At 34.0% G+C, this 12,968-nt stretch overlaps 1 protein-coding gene across 5 annotated transcripts in view; it reads left to right on the top strand.

Moving 5' to 3' along the window:
* Positions 1-10,621, top strand: part of LOC138709429 (lysosomal-associated transmembrane protein 5-like) — a 49,897-nt gene extending 39,276 nt beyond the window's left edge. For 3 of the 5 annotated variants that reach the window (XM_069840185.1, XM_069840184.1, XM_069840187.1), the window contains exons 5-6: positions 2,657-2,807; positions 7,334-10,621. In XM_069840185.1, coding sequence (XP_069696286.1) covers positions 2,657-2,807; positions 7,334-7,458 — 276 coding nt within the window. In that variant the 3' untranslated portion in view covers positions 7,459-10,621. The remainder of the gene's footprint in view (positions 1-2,656; positions 2,808-7,333) is intronic. The other 2 variants (XR_011334929.1, XR_011334930.1) reach the window with 2 other exon arrangements.
* The last annotated feature ends 2,347 nt before the right edge of the window (positions 10,622-12,968 follow it).

Raw genomic sequence — 12,968 nt, 5'->3', positions numbered from 1 at the left:
CTGCATATCTCAGACCTTAGAAATACTTTTCGAGGAACCATCCAAATATCTTACAGCAAAGGTATTTTTCTAGCAATGAAGTTAAGGAAAGGGGAGGGTGCGGAGGGCAGGGTATGGCTTAACTTTAACCGCGTTTGAGGATATGGCCGTATATCCTAATACTACGACCCTTTTTTCTGTGTGGTGGAGACCTTGTCAGGGACTACAATACGAATTTTCAAGTACACTTGCAGCCTCCTTAAATGCAGTTCATTGGTCATTTTAAAAGAACAGAATAAAGGAAATAATAAATAATTTAAAATGATATAATATAAAAAATAAAATGAATGAAAACCAAAATTACATGAAAATAAATAAAATAAGCTATAATAAAACACAAGAATTAACATGACTTTCAGTTGGCAGGACTGCCGAAAGAATATCTGAAGTTGTTTTGATCATTTAGACGAATTTAACTGTAGCAAGAAATTAATTGCGTATGCTCTATTATTATTATTATTATTATTATTATTATTATTATTATTATTATTATTATTATTATTATTAATATATTTGAGGCGGAATTTGTACTTGAACCCTTATTTTTTTCTAACATAGATCAACATTTTTCATGTGTTTCTGTGTATTACATTGATGTTCTATCGATTGTTTTGTTATTTTTTTAATGCACACATACATAACCGACATTTAATTGTTTCACCAGTATCACTAGTAAAAATGTGGACACCATATTCTTGTATTAAAGAATACACCCTATGTTTTTTAACATCTGTCTTCGGCATTATGATCACTTCACGGAAAACAAATGAATAATAGTATGTTTACGTATCTCAGTGTTCTCTGTTCACGTACGGACGAGGACTGACAGGAGCAATTGTTCATGCTAATTCAATTATTTGGCCTTCTAGAAGGAATCGGTTAATATACTGTATTTATTATAAACTCTGAGAATGCAGAATGACAGTTTTTTTCGGTGTTCGCGTGGTGCTCTCCGCGGACGGTACCGTGTTGTAGCTACCTGCTTAGAAAGCGTGCACACCTCATGCCATAGTCTATGCGTACAGTACTTGTAAACCGTAAACATGACTTTTTTTTTACTTTTTTACGCTATCTAATTAATAATAATAATAATAATAATAATAATAATAATAATAATAATAATAATAATAAGCATTATCTAACGAAATTTATAAACTTGTACTTGCAATTTGGGAAAAGGAAATTGTACCAGAACAATGGAAGTCCATAATCGTACCTATTTTTAAGAAGGGGGACAAGACTAACTGTAGTAACTTTCGAGGAATATCACTTTTGTTGACGTCGTATAAAATTTTGTCGAATATCCTTTTGAGAAGATTAACTCCATATGTAGATGAAATTATTGGGGATCATCAGTGTGATTTTGGGCGTAATAGATCGACTATTGATCAGATTTTTTGTATTCGACAGATATTGGAGAAAAAATGGGAGTATAAGGGTACAGTACATCAGTTATTCATAGATTTCAAAAAGGCGTACGACTCTGTTAAGAGAGAAGTTTTATATAATATTCTTATTGAATTTGGTATTCCCAAGAAACTAGTTCGATTAATTAAAATGTGTCTTAGTGAAACTTACAGCAGAGTCCGTATAGGCCAGTTTCTATCTGATGCTTTTCCAATTCACTGCGGGCTAAAGCAGAGAGTTGCACTATCAGGACTATCACCTTTACTTTTTAACTTCGCTCTAGAATATGCCATTAGGAAAGTTCAGGATAACAGAGAGGGTTTGGAATTGAACGGGTTACATCAGCTTCTTGTCTATGCGGATGACGTGAATATGTTAGGAGGAAATCCACAAACGATTAGGGAAAACACGGAAATTCTACTTGAAGCAAGTAAAGCGATAGGGTTGGAAGTAAATCCCGAAAAGACTAAGTATATGATTATGTCTCGTGACCAGAATATTGTACGAAATGGAACTATAAAAACTGGAGATTTACCCTTCAAAGAGGTGGAAAAATTCAAATATCTTGGAGCAACAGTAACAAATATAAATGACACTCGGGAGGAAATTAAATGCAGAATAAATATGGGAAATGCCTTTTATTATTCGGTTGAGAAGCTTTTGTCATCTAGTCTGCTGTCAAAAAATCTGAAAGTTAGAATTTATAAAACAGTTATATTACCGGTTGTTCTGTATGGCTGTGAAACTTGGACTCTCACTTTGAGAGAGGAACATAGGTTAAGGGTGTTTGAGAATAAGGTTCTAAGGAAAATATTTGGGGCTAAGAGGGATGAAGTTACAGGAGAATGGAGAAAGTTACACAACGCAGAGCTGCACGCATTGTATTCTTCATCTGACATAATTAGGAACATTAAATCCTGACATTTGAGATGGGCAGGACATGTGGCACGTATGGGCGAATCCAGAAATGCATATAGAGTGTTAGTTGAGAGGCCAGAGGGGAAAAGACCTTTGGGGAGGCCGAGACGTAGATGAGAAGACAATATTAAAATGGATTTGAGGGAGGTGAGATGTGATAGTAAGGACTGAATTAAGTAAGTAAGTAATAATAATTCTACAATTGTTATTCGTATTACTGCTGTTGTTAATACCATTACTACTAATTTTACTACTACTATTGCAACAATTTGATTAATCTCTCTATTTTCAGAGGAGGCCAAAGTTCATGCTGCCCTATCTGATGCTCAGCCTGTTGACACTGGTATTCACGTTCTTCAGCACCATATTCTATGGTGTTATTGAAACAACGTTCCACGTCGCGCTCGGATTGGTTACAATCTTTATCGGCCTTTTAGTGATTGGTAAGTAGCAACATGTTCGGAATATATTCTGAATTTTGGGCAGTAGGCTACTGGCAAATGCCTCTTTCTCTGGCCTTTGAGTGTCTGAAAATACTAAGACATTACGCCGAATGGACAATTACGTTCTGCACAACTCCATCGCTGTAGAGCAGCGTTTCTCAAACTATGGTCCGCGGACCACCTGTGGTCCTCGAGGCGTGCCCTTCTAGTCCTTCAAAAAGGACAGAAGAAAAAATGAAATTCAAATGAATTGCGTATCACACTATAGCTGCAAATCTCAGAGTTTGGAAATGACACATGGCAATCGCCTTTCACTTTTTCTCCCAGTACTGATATTTTATGAAATTTATTACCCTTCCTGTCTACCGACTTCCCACTCAACTCTCAGCAACAAAAGAGGGATTTAAAGCACTATGAACGTGGTGTTTCTCGCCATCTTTTCCTTGCACATCAGCTGATGGCATGTGGCTAAGTACATTGGCATATCTTTCAGATGTATTCCCAAAACTAAACGAACTAAATCTCTCTCTACAAGGTAATTCTTTGACTGTTCTCAATGCGTATGAGAAAATAAAGATGTTCGAGAGGAAACTTGGTTTCCGGGTCAGTTCCGTAAAACAGAGCATTTTCTTCACTATTTCCAACCCTAGAGTCCTTTTTTGGTTGAAAATGATTTCGTTACTAGAAAAGAATTGTGCAATGACATACGTTCGCATCTCGAAACTCTGAGGTCACAATTTGAAATTTATTTTCCAAGTAAATATGACAAATTTTCATGGGTTCGTGATTGCGATATTGAAAATAAACTTTCATTTGAGTGAAAGAGAACAGTTAATTGAACTCTCGAATGACACCGGACTTAAAATGAAATTCCAAGCGGAAAGTGTGGTTAATTTCTGGACCTCATCACAAGTGAAAAGAGAATTTAGTGAACTGTACAATGGTGCTTTACAGATTATAAAACAGTTTGCTTTTACGTATCTGTGTGAGAAAGAGTTTTCATCACTAACTCTAATAAAAACAAAGTAGGCTATCGAAATCGATTCGATGTATGTGACGATCTCCGACTTAAGCTTACCAGCATACATCCAAATATAGAACTGTGCAAGAATCGGCAGGCTTATCCATCTCATTAATGTGAGTACTAACATTTATTTATTTTGTTTAGTTAATAAGTTAAAGATTATCCAAACTCTAATAGCCTTGATTTATTAAAAACCGAAAATGTTTTTTTTTCATTAACAGTAACTTAATTAGTTAATACTAATATAAAATTAAATGAATTAAATTAATTTTAATTAATTAATTAATTCTGTTTTAAAATATAACTATACTGGTATTAAAATATGCTTACCTACTTACTTACTGGATTTTAAGGAACCCGGAGGTTCATTGCCGCCCTCACATAAGCCCGCCATAGGTCCCTATCCTGAGCAAAATTAATCCATTCTCTATCATCATATCCCACCTCCCTCAAATCCATTTTAATATTATCTTCCCATCTACGTCTCGGCTTCCCTAAAGGTCTTTTTCCATCCGGCCTCCCAACTAACACTCTATATGCATTTCTGGATTCGCCCATACGTGCTGCATGCCCTGCCCATCTCAAACGTCTGGATTTAATGTTCCTAATTATGTCAGATGAAGAATACAATGCGTGCAGTTCTGTGTTGTGTGACTTTCTCCATTCTCCTGTAACTTCATCCCTCTTAGCCCCAAATATTTTCCTAAGAATCTTATTCTCAAACACTCGTAGTTTCTGTTCCTCTCTCAAAGTGAGAGTCCAAGTTTCACAACCATACAGAACAACAGGTAATATAACTGTTTTATAAATTCTAACTTTCAGATTTTTCGACAGCAGACTGGATGATAAAAGTTTCTCAACCGAATAATAACAGGCATTTCCCATATTTATTCTGTGTTTAATTTCCTCCCGAGTATCATTTATATTTGTTACTGTTACTCCCAGATATTTGGACTTCTCCACCTCTTCAAAAGATAAATTTCCAATTTTTATATTTCCATTTCGTACAATATTCTGGTCACAAGACATAATCATATACTTTGTCTTTTCGGGATTTACTTCCAAACCTATCTCTTTACTTGCTTCCAGTAAAATTCCCGTGTTTTCCCTAATCGTTTGTGGATTTTCTCCTAACATATTCACGTCATCCGCATAGACAAGCAGCTGATGTAACCCGTTCAATTCCAAACCCTCTCTGTTATCCTGAACTTTCCTAATGGCATACTCTAGAGCAAAGTTAAAAAGTAAAGGTGATAGTGCATCTCCTCGCTTTAGCCCACGGTGAATTGGAAACGCATCTGACAGAAACTGACCTATACGAACTCTGCTGTACGTTTCACTGAGACACATTTTATATGCTACAAAAATGATAAATTTGCTTTCGAAGGGAACAAGAGTAAGGTGGTCCGCGGAACTGTTCTGACTTAAAAAAGTGGTCCCCACTTAAGAAAAGTTTGAGAAACGCTGCTGTAGAGTAACGTTAACATATTCGACCGTGAAATGTGCGGGCCCGGTTGAGTTCAAATCCTGCTTGGGACAAGTTACCTTTTCTCCCTCAAACAATTGAAACAGAATTACTGGGTAAATTTTGGCGTTGGACCTCGGACTAATTTTGACTTCATTAATATTTCAACTTCTTGTTATCTTTGAATACTGAAGATGCAGGGACATTTGGTACCGTGGTTTGTTTACAAATTGCTGGGGAGCTGCATAAGTGCCAGGAGGACGAAGGAATTTTCTGGCCTGGATGACGTATACGTGGCTGAATCTATAGATAATACCCAACAATGAATCACGATATCTATTCATACACATTACGAGTTGAGGAAATAAACACCGACAAATAACTTGCCACAATTTGCGATTAGACTTCTTACGTATTTTCATAGGAAATGAAAGCAGTGTTATAGTCATAAGTAATAATATCACAAGAGGTTTTTATAATTTTTTTCGCGCGCATGTGAATTTGTGCAAATAAATTAAAACCACGCGTGATATTCAATAAAACCATTACGAGAATAGATAGATAGATAGATAGCTTTATTGATATTGTTCACAAAAGTACAAAACTTAATAATTTAACAAAAGATCATTACGAGAATAGGATAGTCTAATAAATAGTTAATTAATAAAAAGAAAAAGAATTTAACACATTATTATTATTATTATTATTATTATTATTATTATTATTATTATTATTATTATTATTATTATTATGTTAATATTAAACAACATTTTAATTCACTAATCTGGTATTGCATTAAATTGGCTGGCATGGTTCTTGGATATATGAAATACATAGGTAAACGTTTCACAATAGCTATAAAATTGTGATGAATGAAACGTCAAAATTAGGCATATTAATATTTCAGGTTAATAAAACATTTTATTCTGAACTTAGATAATTTTAATTAGTAATAGTATTTAGCTAGTTATTTACAATGCTTGACATTTCTTCAGTCGCGTAATTTCTTTTATATGGAATTCTGAAAAATAAGTGAATAAATAAATAAATAAATAAATAAATAAATAAATAAATAAGTAAATAAGTAAGTAACTAAGTAAATAAATAAATAAATAAGTGAATGAAGAAATAAATAAATAAGTGAATAAATAAATAAATAAATAAGTGAATAAATAAATAAACAAATAAATAAATAAATAAGTGAATGAAGAAATAAATCAATAAGTGAATGAATAAATAAATCAATAAATAAATTAATGAATTTATAACTAATAGGTGAATGAATAAATAAATAAGTGAATGAATGAATAAATAAATAAGTGAATGAGCGAAGGAATAAATAAATAAGTGAATGAATAAGTAAATAAGTGAATGAATAAATAAATGAATAAATAAGTGAATGAACGGGTAAATAAAGAAAAGAATGAATGGATAAATAAAAAAGTGAATGAATTGATAAATAAATAAGTGAATGAATGAATAAATAAATAAATAAATAAATAAATAAATAAATAAATAAATAAATAAATAAATAAATAAATAAATAAGTGAATGAAGAAATAAATCAATAAGTGAATGAATAAATAAATCAATAAATAAATTAATGAATTTATAACTAATAGGTGAATGAATAAATATATAAGTGAATGAATGAATAAATAAATAAGTGAATGAGCGAAGGAATAAATAAATAAGTGAATGAATAAGTAAATAAGTGAATGAATAAATAAATGAATAAATAAGTGAATGAATGGGTAAATAAAGAAAAGAATGAATGGATAAATAAAAAAGTGAATGAATTGATAAATAAATAAGTGAATGAATGAATAAATAAATAAATAAATAAATAAATAAATAAATGAATAAATGAATAAATAAATAAATAAACAAGTGAATGAGTAAATAAATAAATAAATGAGTAAATAAATAAATGATTGAATGAATGAGTGAATTAATGAATAAATGAATGAATAATTTCACATTCCACTACTGCCGCTACATTTAACGATGATAAAATAATTTTCTCCGATGTTTCAGCTCTTTTGGCCTACTTCTGGACTGTCATTTACAGCTATTATCGGCAGCTTGAAGAAACTATTGACGTGAAATACCAACGCCAAGTTAACGCAACGACTCCATATTGCAGCAACGAACACGTATGAACACTATTAAAAAAACCAGAAAGACTGATCATCGAAGTTTTTAGTGAAAAGCGCGGGAGTCACAGAAACACCCATTGTTCTTTCAACGCAGCTGCTATTTGCATTCTGGCACGCGGGTTAATTTCTTACTGCTATTGTAGCAAGTCTGCAGATGATATTCTTCTTACCCCGTGACTTAATTGTCTGGTCTCGTCTTTAGAGAAGGCATACCCACTCACACTTGGTTTTCCGAGGTCTCTTGCCGAATGTGTAAGTTCAAACAGTAGTAATTGTACGCTGCAGTCTTATAAAGGTAAGCGTTCACTACATCGTATCGCACTCATCGGACGAATCGCACGGATCGGAAAAAGGTTATCTTTGCTGTAATTGTTATGTAACCGCGTTCACTACATCGTATCAGACGCATCGCCTCTCGGCAAATCCGTCCACGTTTCTCGGATGGGCAACTTTTCCGATGCGTGTGATCATGGCCTTCTTTAATAAATCAATTTTAATTGGTCAACTGTTACTATTATGTTGTGCCGTGTTCAGTGTCGCGCCAAAATGGCAGACGGAAAACTTATTTCGCGTGTAGAAAATTGCGAAGAATATATAATTTGAGGCGTTCCCATTACAGTAATCAAGTCGTTTTATGCAAATATATTATGTAACCAATATTTCTTTCGTTTCTTCCTCTTCAATTAAGACGCATGAAGCAATTATAAATTCTTATTCGCTAACAGACGTAATTAATAGACCTAACCTCAACTCCGCTGTTTTCAGTAATGTCAATATCGTACGATGTCATGTTTTAAACAGCTGATAGGGAATCCGATGAGGCGATGAGGTGAAGCCGTTACAATGAACGCTCTGCACTTAAAATATCCGTTGCGTGCGATTCGTCCGATGAGTGCGATACGATGTAGTGAACGCTTACCTTAACACCTCCTCATTTGGGGTCTCATATTTGATTATTTCAGAGCATGGTGGACGGAGTTCATGAACCAGGAATGCTAGTTTGAAGTGACTGTAAATTGCTAATACTGCCTTCAGCACGCCCTGATGAGTGGCGGCATATAAAGTGGCAAGATAAAGAGTATGCCTACATTTTCAATTAAATTTATATTTTTAACAGTGAACTTTTCTTGTTATTGGCGTGTTGAAAATGTCACATTTTTGTTTTTAGTGGAATTTGTCATAAGATCCTACAAGGACAACAACGTTTCTTTACATCTGACGTGTTGAAGAATTTACTGTTCCGGTACGTGATAATTCTTAGTCCGGGCGTAGACCGATATAGCAAAGCTGCTTTTGTCATAAGGGTTTTTTCTCAGCGTGCTCAAATATTTCATTTAAGATTAGAGTCCTTCTACAATATCTAGGTGAGTTGAGACAATGGAACCAAACATGGCCTACCTTAATGCATAATCCATTATGCTTCTAATACAGGGACATCATTTTATTTTTACTTCAATTTTTATTGTACCTGCGTTTCTAAATGTACTTGACTCCCACCCCTTTCACTAATGTCCTTGCTAACGTCAGTCACACAAACTTACGGCCGCTGTTGCTAACAACGATGTAAACGGTACAGAGTACAGTGCGTTTCAGAAATATGTTGCATTTTCTATAGAAGAAAAAGCTTATATTATTGAAGTTTATTTTCACACAGGTATGGTGTGTAGCATAACTGAATTTATCTGTGTGGACTGAGCACAAGTGAAGATTAGAGTTACCGAAAGTACGATACCCTATAATATGGTACGGTACTTAACAGCATTATTTAAACAAGAGTTTTGTTTTACTGTTTGTAGGTATGAAGGACGATGATGGAAACTGGAATTACAATATAACCGAATGTGAACAACAGTTTTTTTTAACAATTTCCTGATTATATCATTACGGAATATTTTCGGAGAAATGTCATTAATCTGGTAGATAAATTTAGAGCAACAGAGTGTACAGAAAGGAAGAAAAGTGTAAGATGGCGAACAAAGGTGACAGAAGATGCTAGAGAAAGGATGCAGCGAGGTCCTAATAAGTCGGTCAAGAAGTTAGCTGTTGGGGTTTCTTACGGAAATGCTCACAAAATTCTCAGGAATAAATGAAGTTAGTAATATGCTGAATAAAGTAGACATTACGTAATGTGTATAACCGCCTGAAGAGTTGAGTTTGTGAAAAAAAATTGTTACTATTCTACTGTTTTTTTTGATAAAATACTGTAAAAGTAATGACCAAACTGAAAATCGTAATACTGTATTTCCCTGTAACATAAATGGATACACTACTTTTCTCTCCTCCTATAGCTAGTAAAATGATTTGTTTACATATTGCACTAGCAACTCCAAACTCCTGTAATGGAAGGGGGTAACAGTGTTTCCGAGTATAGCCAGGTTAATGTTAAAAATATTGGTAAAAATAAAGTGATGTCCCTGTACATAGTGTTCTGCCCAAGGGCAGGTCTTTCACTGCAAACCCAGTATTCTCCAGTATTTCCTATTTTCTGCCTTCCTCTTAGTCTCCGCATATGATCCATATATCTTAATGTCGCCTATCATGTGATATCTTCTTCTGCCCCGAACTCTTTTTCCCGTTCACCATTCCTTCCAGTGCATCCTTGAGTAGGCAGTTTCTTTTCAGTCACTGACCCAACCAATTCCTTTTTCTCTTCCTGATCAGCTTCAGCATTATTCTTTCTTCACCCACTCTCTCCAATACAGCTTTATTTCGTATTCTGTCTGCCCATTTTACACGCTCCATTCTTCTCCATATCTACATTTCAAATATTTCTATTCGCTTCTCTTCAGTTCGTCGTAATGTCCATGTTTCTGACCTATACAATGCTACATTCCACACAAAGTATTTCACTAGTCTCTTCCTTAGTTATTTTTCCAGAGTCGCAAAAGATGCTCCTTTTAATTGAAAGCTTCTTTTGTCGTTGCTATCCTACTTTTGATTTCTTGGCAGCAGCTCATGTTACTGCTTAGAGTACACCCCAAGTATTTAAAGCAATGCTTCTAATAAATACAAGGTAATAGGTATTCCTTATTCCTCAGTGATAAAGTACCTGTAAAAAATTGTGTAATGAATATAGGTATAAAATTATCTTATACTATATTATATTATAATGAAATATACTGTATTATATATTTATGTATAAAACTTGTTTAATATCTGTATATAATGTCTGTGGTTTTATATATTTACTTCACATAGGTCATTTGCCTTTCCATTTTCTAGTCATTCAATGCTATCAAGTCATTACATATTTTTTATTGGCGATGCTATCAAATAAATATTTCTCGTTTTTTTATTGCAAAAGGACATACTTTGTTACAGGGAAAAAGAAAGAATTTCTTATTTCATCGACCTAGTTGTTATTATTATTGTTATTATTATTATTATTATTATTATTATTATTTATGTGTGATTCTGATTAGATTTACTCATTAAGAAATTAAAGGAAACAATTAGAGATTATCCAATGCCTGAACTCCAATATTATAAAGGGATTCTGTTTAAGATATCACTGGTGTACACGTATCGAGCAAAAAGAAAAGGCGCTATCCAGCACAATTTGGGGCGATTAAGCAAAAGCATTTTTCTCGTCATATACAACCAGATCAATTCTCTCTGGTAAGACATTTAGGGAGCTTGGTATCAAAGTTGGACACCTCCACTTTTATTATTATAGATATATTAATTTGTCCTACAGAATTTATCTGTAATATAGATATATTAATTTGTCCTACAGAATTTATCTGTAATATTATAGAATATTATAGATATATTAATTTGTCCTACAGAATTTATCTGTAATATTGACACTTAATATTAAGTAATAAGCTCCACTTTTGCTTTTTTTTTTACAGGAGACATAAAAAACTAGATCCTTGAAAACCATCTTTTTTTTAAAACATTCTCATTGGTCATAGAAATACTTTTTCAGTCTCAAAATGTGATTAAAATTAATATTCAGGTCGAAATTTAAATTGAAAAAGTGGAGTTGTCAGTTTCTGGAACTAAGTCATGGAGTTGTCTGTTTTTGAAAGCAAATGAAGCCATATTTAAAGTGGACTTGTCTGTTTTTGAAACCAAACGAAGCCACATTTAAAATGAAATTGTGTACTTTTGAATCTAAGTCCCTTCTAACTCGGTTTCAAAGCAAATTTACGTAAAACAGTAGGCCTACTTATTCATCCATAAACCGATTATATAAACAATCAGCCAAGTTGGATTCGCGATGCGTGATGGGATAAAGATGGTACGAATGTTGGCTTCTCATTGGCTACTGAAGGAATTGTCCTAATTTGTAACCAAGCCACAGTGGAGTTGTCTACATTTTGATTCTAAAACGCACAAGTAAATGCTATTTTCGCTCTGTTCTGTCCGTTTTTGAACCTAACCTGTTCCAGAATCGCATTCAGCACACAGAATTCTATGAGAAACAATCAATATCTCGAAATCGCAAAAAATGGAGTTGTCTGACTTTGATACTACGCTCTCCTCATTTATTGTGCGCATGCGTCTTTGACCTATCATCTGTTAGCGTTTGTTTTTTACTTCAGTACTTTATCGTGCTTGAAATTCTTAGCGTTTGTTTTCTACTTCAGTACTTTATCGTGCTTGAAATTCTTAGCGTTTGTTTTTTACTTCAGTACTTTATCGTGCTTGAAATTCTTAGCGTTTGTTTTTTACTTCAGTACTTTATCGTGCTTGAAATTCTTAGCGTTTGTTTTTTACTTCAGTACATTATCGTGCTTGAAATTCATTGTTCTGTTTTGTGTAATAACAACATACGATCTTTGTTCTGGTATGATGTTTTTTTTGTCGCCATTGGCGTAGCCAGAAACTTTGAGATGGTGGGGGACAAGTTTTGGAAACATCGCTTTTTAAAATCAGTTTAGACTCTCCAGTTGCATTCTTCATCTGCAATAATTAGGAACATTAAATCCATACATTTGAGATGGGCAGGGCATGTAGCACGTATGGGTGAATCTAGAAATGCATATAGAGTGTTAGTTGGGAGGCCGGAGATAAAAAGACCTTTGGGGAGGCCGAGACGTAGATGGGAGGATAATATTAAAATTTATTTGAGGGTGTTGGGATTCGATGCTAGGGACTGGATTAATCTTGCTCAGGATAGGGACCGATGGTAAGCTTATATGAGGACGACAATAAACCTCAGGGTTTTCTAAAAGCCATTAGTAAATAAGAATTGTCATAAAGCAAAATATATTCTCAGTCGTTGCAGAGTAAATCAACAGAGAAACCAACTTTAAATAAATAAATTCAGTTATTGTATAGAGGACGGCAACTACACAATTTCTTCGAAAATCATAGATAAAATTAGTCCACCGTTGTGGAGTAATGGTTAGGACATCTGACCGTGGAACGAGGGGGCCCGGGTTCAAATCCTGGTTGGAGTTTTTTCCTGGGGTTTTCCCTCAACCAATTGAAGCAGAATTGCTGGGTAATTTCCGGCGTTGGACCGCGGACTCATTTCGCCATCATCATCATCATCATCATCA

Source organism: Periplaneta americana, chromosome 11 (genome assembly GCF_040183065.1).
Source record: "Periplaneta americana isolate PAMFEO1 chromosome 11, P.americana_PAMFEO1_priV1, whole genome shotgun sequence".
Lineage (NCBI taxonomy): Eukaryota > Metazoa > Arthropoda > Insecta > Blattodea > Blattidae > Periplaneta > Periplaneta americana.
This window is presented reverse-complemented; position numbering and strand designations above follow the sequence as displayed.